Source organism: Macrobrachium rosenbergii, chromosome 8 (genome assembly GCF_040412425.1).
Source record: "Macrobrachium rosenbergii isolate ZJJX-2024 chromosome 8, ASM4041242v1, whole genome shotgun sequence".
NCBI lineage: Eukaryota > Metazoa > Arthropoda > Malacostraca > Decapoda > Palaemonidae > Macrobrachium > Macrobrachium rosenbergii.
The window spans coordinates 40,312,282-40,326,918 of NC_089748.1; the positions used below are offsets into that span (position 1 = coordinate 40,312,282).

The 14,637-nt window shown below is 35.3% G+C and overlaps 1 protein-coding gene across 4 annotated transcripts in view; it reads right to left on the minus strand.

Annotated features, from left to right (window-relative positions):
- LOC136840741 (Fanconi anemia group D2 protein) overlaps positions 1 to 14,637 on the minus strand; it is a 123,944-nt gene that overhangs the window by 1,184 nt on the left and 108,123 nt on the right. For all 4 annotated transcript variants that reach the window (XR_010853723.1, XR_010853724.1, XM_067107565.1 and 1 more), the window contains exons 13-27: positions 13,754 to 13,997; positions 12,959 to 13,164; positions 12,512 to 12,773; positions 10,546 to 10,730; positions 8,789 to 8,930; positions 8,282 to 8,386; positions 8,022 to 8,145; positions 5,649 to 5,761; positions 5,306 to 5,465; positions 4,664 to 4,864; positions 4,232 to 4,332; positions 2,962 to 3,086; positions 2,192 to 2,396; positions 1,597 to 1,746; positions 1,087 to 1,251 (exon numbers count right to left, since the gene is read on the minus strand). Coding sequence is in view for 2 of the 4 variants with exons in the window: in XM_067107565.1 (XP_066963666.1) it covers positions 1,087 to 1,251; positions 1,597 to 1,746; positions 2,192 to 2,396; positions 2,962 to 3,086; positions 4,232 to 4,332; positions 4,664 to 4,864; positions 5,306 to 5,465; positions 5,649 to 5,761; positions 8,022 to 8,145; positions 8,282 to 8,386; positions 8,789 to 8,930; positions 10,546 to 10,730; positions 12,512 to 12,773; positions 12,959 to 13,164; positions 13,754 to 13,997 (2,488 nt within the window). In the remaining 2 variants the exon portion in view is untranslated. The remainder of the gene's footprint in view (positions 1 to 1,086; positions 1,252 to 1,596; positions 1,747 to 2,191; positions 2,397 to 2,961; positions 3,087 to 4,231; positions 4,333 to 4,663; positions 4,865 to 5,305; positions 5,466 to 5,648; positions 5,762 to 8,021; positions 8,146 to 8,281; positions 8,387 to 8,788; positions 8,931 to 10,545; positions 10,731 to 12,511; positions 12,774 to 12,958; positions 13,165 to 13,753; positions 13,998 to 14,637) is intronic.

A 14,637-nucleotide genomic window follows, 5' to 3' on the forward strand; every position in this document is an offset into this window, starting at 1 on the left:
GGTCTTCGTTGATGTCCTTTCTCCATGATTTTCTGGCCATTTTTACAGGGTGGCTTCTTGCACTTTCATATCTGCCACTTTTGATTTCTCTTCTACCCTTGCCAAGAGGCCAAACAATCTCAATCTGTTTCTAGCCTAACTCCTCATTTGCAAAATACTCTTCTTCATCCATGAATCTTAAAATTTCCTTAATTAAACCCTTTCAAGATCTGTAATTTGTTTATAAATTCACATGTCTTAACTATGTGCAAGAGCACAGGTCTCACCAATGTGTCTAAAAATTAACTCAAGTACGTCACCAAGGTAACTGATGGTTCTACCTGCTCCAAAGTCTGTCCACCTACCGTACATTTATTCTCTTCTATCTCTTCGTTTTACACTTTCCTTATATATTCTGGTCACTGAAAATGGCTTACTCTGCCTCAACTTTATAATCAAAAGCATCTAATAAAATTTTAGACATTCAGTACACAGTATTTCTTGCATTCATCCTTACACCTGACTCAACTGACTAAAGACCTGAGCAACTCTGTGACAGTTTAGGTAGCTACTTTTGTCAAATTGCATGTGTTGGATCCCTATTATTTTTATCTAGATAACCTTGCCACATGTCACATTCTCTACTGGATTACTTATCAAGTCAACATGCTCTGCAAGGTTGGAAGATACCAAATGGAAACATAATTAATAAAAGGCAGAGGCAATCTAGTTGGGGGTGAAGGAACACTGCTAAGAGCCTTTAGTATTAACTGCAGTGAAGAGTAGATAGTACATGTAATCCCTTACAAATCCATGAAACAGGGAAAGTATTATTTATCTATACCTGTCTGGAACATACTGTGAGAATCAAATTTTAATAAAGCTTCTCAAAAGTCCCAAGATACAGTAATCAAAATAATGAAATCCAGAGGAAACGCACAAGGCACAAGCATGAACGACTGCAGAGCCGTGCTACATTAGTCTGAAGGACAAAAAAGAAACTGTAATGAGGAGAATGATGGCAATACTGAAAGGAATACTAAGCTTTATAAGTGTTAAGACTAATGCATAATAATTATTCATACAAAACTTTAAAAGCAATATAACCTGTGACAGAATTTCTCCTTTAAGATCCCTGTTCTTCAGATTACCCATCCAAAATGCTTCTGAACATTTATTCAAAACCAACATGGCTTTGACTCGGTAAACCAGCATCTCCAGAGATTTCTTGAGCAGCGGAACATATCTTGTAAGGCTTGTGTCCTGTGTTACCTGTTGGTAATTGAAAAGCATAAGATTAAAGAACAGCCATGCAGATTTGAATATTAAAACATGTGCCATTTCTAAATTTACCATAAAAGATATTCAAGTGTAAGACTATGTTACCGGCTATGCAATACTAACAAGCTGCTTTTGGCTATAGCTGAACAAACCATTTTTACAAGTCTACCACAAATCTATAAATACATGGGCTTCCTGAACATCAATACTGTATTTATTTTTACCTCGCTTCAACAGCTTTAAAGCATAAAATATAACACATCTAAACAGAATTATACAACCTTTCTTGCAATATATAAACCACAAGCAAAAAAGAGGGTCAATACTACAACATACCTTTGAATGTGTGCAAACATGCTGAAGCAATCTTGTCGATCCCTGGAGATTCTTGAGAAGGACTGTTACTTCTTGGTTATGCACAAGTAGGCAAGAATCTAAAACTGGCATGGCGCTTCTCAAGAAGAGTTCGAGAAAAGAACGCGAATACTGAAAAGGAAATATAAATGAAATTTTGTGAAAAATATTCAGTCAAGGCATTAAAGTGACTATCTGCCCAATCGTAATGACACAAGGCTACATACAGCTAATTCATGGTTTAAAAAATGACTGAAGAGAGAAATACAAATTAATATAAAGAGCTAAAGAACTGACATTGAGAATTCATACTCAGTTAGTGTTTACGAGCACTATGTGCACAGATTTTTGCTAATCTATTCCAAAATAAATAGCTTAAAAGTTGTGGGATACGATGAATCTGAAATCATCCAATGTTTTTACTAATTCTTGCAAGACAACAATAGTTAAAAAACAATGGTTGAAATATGGGTTAACAAATAACATCCTGACAAAGCCTGAATATATATTATATAACAAGGAGCTTGATGTGTCACATTTTCGTAGTCTACACAAATGAAAAGACAGCTGCCCTCACCTTCAAACATGGACAGAGTAAGGTCTTTGAATCATGAGTTTTCAGCATTGTTACAAGGACATGGAATATTTTGATAGCAGTACTCCAAGTCTCCAAACATTTTTCTTTATCTGTTAGTGATGCAGAGCCAAGAGAAGACAATGATTTCTTTGTTCCTGTTACCAAGAAACTCATCATACTGCGGTAGAAAATGCCCAAGGTACCTCTGGAAATAAATAAGCACATTGAGAGGGAATTACCAGTACGAAAAACTCATTCTAAACCTATTTCTGTTTTCTTATCTAGTTGCTTTATAATCATATAAATGCATGCTGCGCCATTTAAAAATGAATTATACACTGACTTTTTTGAGACAACTTGCATACATGGAGAGGAATTTTAATTTAAATGCAATACAGGTTCAGCGCAATTTGATACAGTATTTATGACGACAGTTATTTAAGTATTTTCGGAACTTCATCAACAGGGGCTTTGTGATCTTGCCTTCACATGCAAACAGAATTTGTTAATTTTTATATAAATAAAAGTAATTTATAAGGAGTACTAAAAGTAGAGGAAAATTACACAGTAAAAAGATTTTAAAGAATATCCTAGCCATGAAGTTGTGTAGTTCACATCAAACAAAAGCTAAAAAAAATGTAACAGATAAAATTAAAACGAAGTCTCATAAAATATACATTTAAAAATACAATACAATACAATTCATCATTAAAATCTAATCTGTTTTGGTAAGTTCAATAATGGCATTCACTCAGAAATGGACAACTTACTTATTAAGGGTAGGGAACGTTTCGGACTGTGGATTACGTCCAGTGTCTTCCAAGAACTCGGCCAAACCAACACTGCATAAGGTATCAACATATGATATTGTGGTACCACTATTCTTGAAGTAGACCTGTATAAAAATATATAAACACTCTCAATCTGCCTGAATAGAAAAATGTTTGTGTAATATCTCAATCCTCTGAGCCAAAAACAGGGATACTGCAAAGTCGCTGTACAGGCGGTCCCGGTTTATGACGGGGTTCCGTTCTTCTTTGCCGTCGTAACCGAAAATCGCCGTACGGAACATCGTCGAAAATCGTCCAAAATCATAAGAAAATCTTACTTTTTAATGCTCTGGGTGCATTGAAAACGATGTAAACTGCATTATTATTGAGTTTTACATCAAAAAACCTTCAAATTATGATTATTCTGCCATTTTGGGGCCATATTTCTTTCGTCCGGATCGGCGTCGACCGTCGAATAACCCGAACATGCGTCAGTAAGCCAGGAAATAATTTCTGATGAATATATTTGAAAAGCGCCGTAACCTCGAACGTCGTAAGCGGAACCGTCGTAGAACCGGGACTGCCTGTATTCCTAATGCAAAATTCATGCAAGAGTCAAGAAATAAAATAAATTCCATATACTGTATATACAGAATATACCTCTGTATAAGAGGCAATTTTTTTAAGCAAATAAAAAGTGATATCGACCTATACATGAATAATTGCTTCATTACACTGAAACCTGTGTGTGATGGGGAAAAAATGTTCATATGTAATGAATCTACCCCTTACAGTAGTCACAAAGCATTTGAAAACAATATTCAAAATTTAATGTCTTTTATTAGCCAGTTCAAAAAACATTTAAGAGGCAAAATAGTAAAGTAATGCAATAAAATGAAAATGTATATCCGAGATGTCCAGCAAAATAAGTTATTACTGTACTCTGGTAAAAAATGCAAATATGTGGGCTCTGAGAAACAAATGATGGAAGCAGTATTGGCTCTTTGGCCCTACAAAGTATGATGCTTTATTACAAGTTGAATTATCGTTCCATTAGCACAAATCTGTCAACCTATTCACAAGGAATACCATAACTTTGTGATTTCTTGGTAAAAATCATGGGCTAACCTATAAATGAGACTGATTTATATACAATGTACATATGGTCATGCATGCGTCAAAGTTTCAACATAACCCACGATCAGATCAAGAGCCAGTGCTCGTGTGAGACCTAAGACGCAGGAATACGAGTACAAGGTTCCTTCCTTACCTCCAAAAGTGAATATATGTGCTGATTGTAAGCAGCGCCCTTTTCAGATTCTCCTCCTTTGGTGTACCATTCTCTTTTCAGTAACTCTTCAACAACCTCCACTGGAATTGGTAGCAGACCGACTATTATTAGATCACATAGCATTGAAAATTGTACGAAATGTCTGGTAAAATATGAAACAAATAAAATTTCTCTAACATGGAAGTTATTTCCATCTGAAATATTTATACATTTATGAATAGCTGAAGAAAAAGCAGTACACAGATGAAAACTTCATTGAGGTATGATAAACTAAGAAATAAAAAAAAACCATTTTTGACTAAAATGAACCATGAAAGAGTTAAGAAAAAAATACTCAGGTGAAATTACCTAACCCTTACTAAGTTTTTAATAAGGTAAACTTGAAACGAAAATTAAAAATCCTGAACTTACCAAGCTTTTCACTTAGGTTCTCGCTGCAGGGGAAGGATAAGAAGTTTACCAAACACTGAACTAGCGTTCTGGCAGTTTCAAGGTTAATGATACTCCCTTGGAAGTTGGAAAGATATCTAAATGCCACAGATGTTAATCCTTCCTGCTCCATGCTATTAACAGTATCCCCTTCTAACCTTTTCCCTACGGCACGCAGCGCATCTGAAAGTATTGAGAAGTTTTAACAAAACAAGACGGTGTTTATAACTAAAGTCCTTTGTTCCTATGGGAAGACAGCCAAGTTATAATTCCCTGTTCTTCAAAAGGTATAAGTTATATCACCGAAGGATTTTAACTTCAGGTGAAACGTTGAGCAAGAGAAGTTAAGCAAAACTGGAGAACTTACTGGGAATAAATCAAAGGAAACAGGTGAAAAGTAAAGGAGTTTTACAAAACTCCATTTTACGATTTGAAAAACCTATGCTCCTTTATTACTGCATCGTTTAAAAGTATTAGAATGAATTCACATCAAACCAACTTTAAGAATACTTAAAACACCCGAAAGGGCATCAACTTGTACGATGTACAGAAAGAGTAAATAATGTATACAGATAACTTCATAATTCAGTTACAGAACAACAATTCACTGATGAAATTACTTACTTATAAGGATATTTTCATTTTCCTCTTTTTGTAAGCCAGGCCAAGAAAAAAATATAGCCAAAGTGGTGAATAGGAGAGAATTTGCAACTATGAGTGGCTGAGTGTGGTCACTGTACATTACAGGGACGTCCATAACCCCATCATTTTCTGCTATCAAACTCTGAAAATGAATATAATTGATCAGTGTTGGTTAATTTATGATGAAAACTGAAACATTCTTCAAGCCAAGCAAATGTTGCTTTAAATTGTAATATAAAGTTTTTATATGTAAAATTATTGCATTAGCTGACAAATGTATTAGAATGTTATGTAATTTTGAATAAGGAAACAAAAGCAGATCTACCTGAAAGAATCCACTGATTGTTTCAAGATGATGACATATAGGCTTGAAGTAGGTTAGAACCCTCTGAGCAATTTCAGCAGGATTGAAGAGATCAATGTGGGAGAAGCCAATATCTGTGAATAAAAAGTCTTCCATAAGACAATTTTCAATGTAGCAGACATACTGTCCAGTCATGTACTGAGGCTGTCCAAGTAACTATCAGTAATTGGGAACATGATTCTAATTTTGCCTATGTTGGTCATTATAGGGTAAGAGAATAGAATAGGTAGAATACAGAGTTCAGGATAAAGGTCAAGTGCTGGGACCTATTAGTTCGTTCAGCACTGTAAGGGAAACTGACAGTAAAAGTCTGAAAGGTGTAACATGAGGAAAACCTCGCAGCTGCACTAAGAATCAATTGTTAGGAGAGGGTGGAAAGTAAGAGGGAAGAAAGAGAATATGAAAGAAGGTATAGTAAAAGGAACGAAAGGGGCTGCAGCTAGGGGCCGAAGGCACACTGCAAAGAACCTTAAGGGGAGTGCACTCTTAGATTTTTTATGAATATTTTTGAAATTTAAAAAAAATGGTTAAATGGCCGTAAGACATGAGCAATACCTTGTTATCACGTGACCAAAGCATTTTCGAAATATTAAAATTGATGGGGTTTTGGGCCCTTCGCCCCACAGTGAGGTAGGGCTGACGTTTGGCTCCTAATGACTATTGTCATTTTTTCCTTTATTCATTTAATTTATTCATTATTTTGATTTTTATATCACCTTATCTCCTCGTCTGGCAGCGTCTGGCAACAACAATGGCTTGTTCCTTGGTGAATCACGTGGTAGGAGACAGGGTTGCCACCGCCATTGAAAGCGGGTGGTGGGACACTTTTACTCTGAGCAATTTTTCGCTATTTACAGTGTTTTGCTGTCTTTTTTACATCCGGTAATTCTAAATACAATCTATATACTTTCACCTTCAAAAATACGCTCACAGATGATGAAATGAATAAAGGATGATGAAAAGGAGTATATGATGACAAGTTCATTATATCAAATCTCGGTTAGATAAAATAGTGTCGGGTATTAGGTGCAAGGTAGGAAATTGCAGGGTAAAGTTCAGGTCGAATTCTCTGCCAATAGATGGGATACTGATATTTTAATGAAGTGCCAATCATGTAGGTTTACAGTTAGTGCCCCAGCAAGCGAATTAGCAATGGAAAATCTCAGCACCATCAATTGAGTGAGATAAATATTGAGGAAATTGAACACAACTTTGGCTATGAGAAATTCAACTTGCTAACACATCTGTTTGGCACAAGTGAAAGTATAGAAGAAGTTCTTCATTCAAGAGACAAAAAGGCTTGAAAATCAAACTCCAAAGACCAAAAAGACCAAACAAGTGAAAAAAACGACTGAAAATCAGTCAAGAATATCAGCCTGGTAGCTACTAAACTTCTAGTTTCTTAGTTTCAAACAAGGCAACAATGAGTCAGGTGGTACTTGATGATACCCTCTCCTCGGCGAATAATACCCTTTTTATAGAAGGAAGGGGGTGACCTGGAGCCAGAAATCAACCAAAATAATGCTCTAAGGTAAGTTTTTTCCACAGTGCCAAAAACCACTTGTTGATCTTTACGGTCGTTTTTCTCAGTTTTCACTTTTGCACTTCAAATAAACTACATTTTTATTTTTAGGCCAATTTTAAAGTTAAATATACCATTGGAAAGAGGAAAGAAAGACGAATATTTGTTTGGGGCTAGATTTTTTCTTAGGTTGATGAGAACCGGTGATAATCAAATTATACAAATTTGGGGAAAATCCCCTCGCCCCCATCAAAAAAAAAAAAAAAAAAAAGGAAAAGAAAAAACTCTTCCCATTATTTTTCATACTGTGATATACTTTCTGTGTATGAAGCCACATTGCAATAGCTCTAAAATGAAGGAGGTGAATCATTTTAAATGTTTTTATTTATTTTTATTTTTAATAAAATCAAAATAATCATCCATCACTCTCAAATTTTTTTTTCTGGAACATCACCTTATATATATGTATAACATATAAAAATTCCATAAAAATCGGAGCATCATTTCTATGTAAGCGTGCGCTCCCCTTAAGTAACGCCTACTGTGCACTGATGACACTATCCCCCTATGGGGTAGAGATGGTCATTGTGTAACCTTCTGTTAAATGAGTAAATATGAAATGGGACTACAGAATATTTACATAACGCATATTAGAACAATTGACATCCCTTTCATAACAAAAACTTAGCTCCAAAATTAAACTTGGTATTTTCAGTTGTGAATTGTGTCTAACAAGTCATTAAAGAATATTACAATCTTCTCTACTCACTACACAGGTAAAATCAACATTTGCAGATTCTTGAGCAACTTACTTCTATGTTCACCATGACCTGGAACAGGTGTTCGTTTACTACCGCTAGCAAATATATGAGACAGCTTTGAATTTAAGTCTGTCAACAAGAATTCCAGCTCTGCGGGAGTTAACTGGGTACCACTCTGGAAAAAGTGTAAAATGGATGCATAATTTTGGCATGAAATATGTAGGTTTTAAAAACATTACACACAAACAACTGAAATATGAAAACAAAACATATGGATTAAAAGACAAGAAACCAAATGGATTTCAACTAACCTGTGAGCTTGTATCAATGCCTAACTTTCTGAACATTAAGGCAAAGACATCAATGTGCAATTCTCTTAGGAATGGACGGCAACTACTTCTATCCACCTCGAAGGTCTTCACGTGACATAAGACAAAATGATGCTTTTAGTCTACAGCTGAAGTATCAGTATTTAACACATACACGTGTCAAACTTTTTTCAACATGAAAAAATCTCACTAGGTAACACAAACAAGGTACCACACTTCAAACTCCTCATAATCAGCTAGCTTTGTAGTAATATCCGATATCAACAGAACCTCAAAAAAGAGCAAGGTACTTATCCAGATATGGTTTCTTAATAATAATAATAATAATTAAAAAGTCATTAATGGTGTCATGATATCTTTTCAATTCAAATGGGGGAACATTTCTTGCAAGTAATTATTACCGCAATCAACTTTATTAATACTATATTGCAGTGTAGCTTTACATACAATGACCAATGTACCATAGGTAAATTTTTTTTAAGATAATACCTCTTTCGAAGACACATCTGTCTCTTCATCTTGGACAGGCTGACTCTGCTGAGTCTTGAGTTGTGTTATGGACTGAGAGTTTGGCTGTGTCCCAATCTGTGTTGCTTCAGTGTTTTCTTTAACTTTCCCTTTGCCTTTCTTCCTACAAAAAATAAAGAAAAACAACTCAGTTTGTGGAACATCTAAAAAATTCAGGGACTAAAATACTTTAGACCTATTTAATTTAATCAAATTTCAAATTTGATTAAATCTGAGTACAAAGTTCATTCCAATTCTTTCATTAGCTTAACCTTAATTCCTCTTATTCTTATACAGTATGTACTGCCATCATCATCATTTTAATATGACACTTCTGTCAAAACTTTAACCTCACAGAACTAATTAAATCTCTTTCTCACAGACTTTCATTCTTTCAAAGGATGAAATTTTTCTGTCCAATCTTTTTGTTTGCGAACACATTTACCCATTTATTAAATTGTACTAGGAAAGTAAGTGGACTAATTTAGCATCAATGCATTATGTTGCATTAGGAAAGATTTTCTAATGACAATATTAAAAAAATCAAGAAAGAATTTACTCAATCTTTCTCCCTCTATTTTGCATAACCTTAAATTGTATTTTTATTTACAGTAACTCTTCCATTTGCAAACTCATCTATGGTTAGTGAAATGTAGTAATATATGTACATGGATTCATGGAGATTTTTCAAGCTTTACTGTAATTTGAGGTTACCCACTGAAGCTGAGGATGAATTATTGGAAACACTTTAACCAGAAGTTTACTGTAATGAACCGTTTTTTATTCCATGTTAATCATGAAATATATTATGCGCAATTCTTCAATCAATTAAAATGTATTTACATACACTGAAAACGAACTTACCAAAATTTGCAAATCCATCAATAAAAACTTGCTGTATACACATAATTGTAAAATTATTTAACTTAATTTTAAAAGAAAGGATATAGTCTCATCAAATGTACTAATGATATTTTTCATGAAGCCCAACCACTATCTTTAGACAATACCAAATAACTTTTCTAAAAAATTGATATACTTGGAACTGTAGTGAATTTTTGCATTTTTACAATATATCCAAAACACGACAGGATTTTAATTCATTCTTACAGCAAGACAAGTGTGCATATTATATTTAGTACTTTTGTGTTGTAAAATATATGGCACAGTATTTCAAAATATACAATGAGCATGGTGTCATTTCATTCCACTAGCAAGTCCCCTGCTCTAGGACTGCTTACCATGCAAGACTTGTGTACCTTTTTCAAGCCACAGATGTCATGCATGTATTAACAGATGTGTAACTTACGGCAATAGTTTGTGTTTACTTAAAATTTATTACTTTACATAACAAATTTGTAGGAAGTAATATTTCACAATCCAACTTGTATAAGATATTGGTGATAATTCAGCCATTGTATACAAACAAGTTTAAGTAAGGAAATACAAAACAGTGGCTTCCAACCTTCACTGGGGTCCTCTTCAGCTGTACTGAGCAAATACTTACATAGTTTACAAAGGAATAAAAGTGAAAATACATTTTTAAAGGGGCAATTAAAATGGAAACTCAACCTGACAAACAAGAAGAATGTGTTTTCATTACTATACTGTGGAGTTTGACTTCACTCGGTAATGAGAAGTAAATGTAGTGGAAATTTTAATATTAAAGCAACGCCTGCAGGAACAACTACAGACATCACACACACAAACACACAAAAAAGCACTCAAAAAATACAAACCCCTTCCCAACTGTTGGCTTGCGACCTCGTTTGCCTTTCTTCTTGGCAGCGAAATTCAGCAACGGCGGCAGCATCGAGGTGTCAACGTCATACACAGCCAGAGGTGGGGTGTAACTGTGGCATTTTGGTAGCTTCTGCCAAATTACCTTCTCTATCTCAATCAGCTGTCGTAAGCGAGAATACACCTGCAACATACCACATTCAAGTCAGTTTTATTCTTTCAAAAGAAAGGTACGTAACAGGAAAAGATACTTTATGCATTGTAAAATTCTCATCTCTAACTGAGTTGACCTAAACAAGGGACTTACTAAGACCTCAGATAAAACATCACTAGGTGTTTGCTATTCTGAGTGTTCAAACAGTGATATAGTACCGTCACCAACAATATGGCTCTGAAAGATTCTGAGATCTCTGCAACCAGAGAACTTCCTAAAAACATGGTATCAAGAAATATTGCATCATGTATTACTCAAACTAACAAATCAGTATCCTTAAATTTTTCAGGGTTGCACAAAGAATTTGTCCTTGTGTTTAACTGTAAAAGTTAACGGACTGAAAATGAATGTGAAGCTGCAAAAGGAACTGTTTTTGGTAGGCCTCACATGGCTAAAGGCTAAAAGACAACTGCCAGGGGCAAAGAAGGGGTTGGGAAGAATTGACTCAGAATCTGAACACAGCAGAGTGAAGGGCTGGGAAGAATGGAATCAGAATGAATCTTAACACAGCAGAGTGAAAAGAGAAAATAATCAGTAAACAAAGTGACAGGAAAGATGGACAGTGTATTAAAATAACGATATTTTTCTGAAAACCTGAGTGAACAAAATGAACATGAATTGGAGGATGTTGGAATAATAGATGGACCAATAGACGATAACACCGGAAGATATTAGTATAAGGGTTCTTGGGAAGTCTAAAAATGAAAGCTATGGCACTATCCAGAATAACAAGTGACTTGATAAAAGCCTAAACTCCTGACAGGAGTTTAGGCAAAAATAGGCAACAAGAAATCATTCATTCGCACTAATAGGTTCATAGGGAGAGTAAATGCAGTACATCCAGAGCATATTCATGGGAAGAGTGATTAGGTTGGCCTGGGCTGTGCTACCTCTTGCCTTACCTTAGCTACCTTATGAAAACATATACTAACTTAACACATTATTTAAATTCATTACAAAAAGAACGATTTATATCATATTTCGATAATAACCGTACATTACCAAACTGTCAAAAATACCAAGCAAAAATGTCTTGCTTAAGAACTTATTCACAACAGCCTAGCCTACCCTAACTAATTATTCATGATTAAGTAACTATCATCAAATACAGGAAATCTAGAGGTAAAGTCTGTGATGTATATGTGAATGTGTGCATGTACAAAAAATGCTACTTCATGTATGTAAGTGTAATAAAATACTGTGCACAACTACCAACTGTAAAGTTGAAAGCTGAATGCAGTGTGATCTGTGTGACACTACCACACCAAATGCACTTACAGTATATTTGCATTTTCTGCGGCTATGTGGACACACCAACTCACACTGAAAAGCGTGTGGTCATGGGCTTAAGATGAACAAGGGAAACATGAATAAATAATAGATTGCTGTTTAAAAAACCCTGGCTAAAGTATCTCAAGGCATATATGAAAGTGTCAGATCAGATTACACATTACATTTTAAGATGAACAAATACCATTGACTCAAAACATACTGATTCCTACACTTTTTCCAGGTTTTGGGAAGAGATGATCAAAATTTCGATTTTACAAAATTTCACAAAAACAATGCCAAATGTAGAAAATTTGAAGTTGTTAATCATTAAAAAATATCTAGTAAATGTCTGCACTTTGCTTTTAAAGACATGCAATACATGACTTGCATATCTCAACGGTACTTTATTACACTTTCAGTTCAGGTGTTTACACTGTGGGAGGGTTTTGACCGTGTAACATAATAAGTTTTCAGCCTACCTTTACTTTGCAATCTTTATCCTTTTGGGTTACAAAAGCATTGAGGAGCTCTCGGAACCAATTGGCAACGTAGAAAAGACAAGACAATGCTGCATGTTGCTCCTTCGGGGATAATGAATCAAACTTGTCGTATACTTCTTCACTGGGTGCATAAATGGGGCAACCAAGCAAAGCATCAATATTGGACAGGTCGCCGTCATGCAACCGACTTTCAAGCATACGAAGAAGGCGAAACTGAGTAGTCATGTAGACCAGTGAACCCCTGTTGATTTTCATGACGAATATTAAACATAAGATGACAGAAGCATGTGGAATATGGGTTGATTTTCATCCAAATCCCATAAATGTTTGTACTAAACTAGGTTTCATGAGAAAAAGTAATGACTGATACATTATTCAACTATACTGTACAAGTAAAATCTACAACAGTATGTGCAGTTTACTTACTCAACATCAAAGGGGTCAACCCTTGTCTGTTCTAAGCGGATAACCATAGGAGCAAGATTCAAGGCAATTTTCCTGTCTTCTTCACAAACCTCAAGATTCCAACGTATCCCAAGAGGTAACAGATCGTCAGGCGGCTGTGTGTCTTGCTCTATATCCAACACATACACATCTTGAAAGTCATTGGTCATTCTGTCGCAAATCCACTCCTGTTGAAAGAAATAAAAAAAACACAGTTCAGATCAACATTAACTTTTCATCTTAAAGCAATACTGTATCCACTGAGCATAAACAACATCCTTGATCTGGGAAGCGGAAGTAACAACTTTAAACAATCTTGTGAACATGCCAAACTTTTAACAATCTTCATAAAAGCGACATTCTCAGGAATGGTACTCTTCATCGCCATGCTACTGTATTTAATCCCTCTAATGCAATTCTTTGCACATGTTATCAGCTTTTGTTCTTCCTCCCAGCGCAGTCCTATGTTACAGTTATGATAGTTTAACATGACACTGAGTAATTGTTCTACTTTCAAGGAATATTTCTAAGTGGCCACCTATGGTAGAGCTTTTTTGATAGCTCAGTACACATTTGGTCACTTTCATACCTGACTTTGGACTTCTACTGTACTATGAATTAGTTACATGTGAATTTTTAAAACAAGTACTGCCAGCTGTCAAACTTGATTCAAATGGAAGTGGTCCACTGAATAACATGCATAAACAGTAAGGTAATTTTATGCCCTATTTTGCCATTAAAAACTATATCATATATACCAAAAATAATGAAACATACCTCTAATTTTGCATTCAAACCTTCCTTCAATATTATTGAAGCCAATTCATCCATGAACAAAGCAGTGGCCGTGGACAACTTAGCTGTAGATGACAAAACTAAGAGGAGAAGATTTTCTGCTTCTTTCAAGGCAGAGGAGTCTAACTCAGACTCTGAAGATCTACTGTTAGTCACATGACTGTCGTCAGCATTTGCGATGTTTTTTAGGCAAAACACAGCATTGATGACACCGATTAGTTTATACCTGAAACAATTTACATGCTATCATTCTATTCAAGAAAATTCAGTGCTTAATTCTAAGTGGAAACTCATATCAGAATAAGTTTGAATCTAGGACTAATATAAGACTTTAAAAGAAATCATAATCTTAAACATAACAGTTATTCAAAACTGGTCTTAGTCCATGTAAAACTGACCCAGCTGCACCAACTTGAAGAGTTCAGAGGAAGTTCTACTGTGCATGCCCAGCCAACAGTCCAACTTGAAGAGTTCAAAGGGAGTTCTACTGTGCACGCCCAGCCAGCAGTCCAACTTGAATGGGGCAAGAGGCACCAGCAGGAGAACAAGGGCATGAGGAACCTGAGAGTTGCAGGGAATGAAGAGTCTTCCCATGAATACTGGAGTAGCAATGACAATCCCTTACAAGGGCCAAGCAAGAGCGTAAGCCACTCTATACTCATCGAGTTTGGACACCAAATAAATAAAATTGGAACTCTTGAATACCCTATGAGAAACAGCATGCACTCATGGATGTGCTGGTGATGTGACACAATACTGACATAAACAAAAGTGAAAAGGGAAGTCACTAAACCCATCGAATCATTAATGTGGGGAAAACTAATGCACACATGGTTTCTTTACATAATATGAAACACACGCAACAA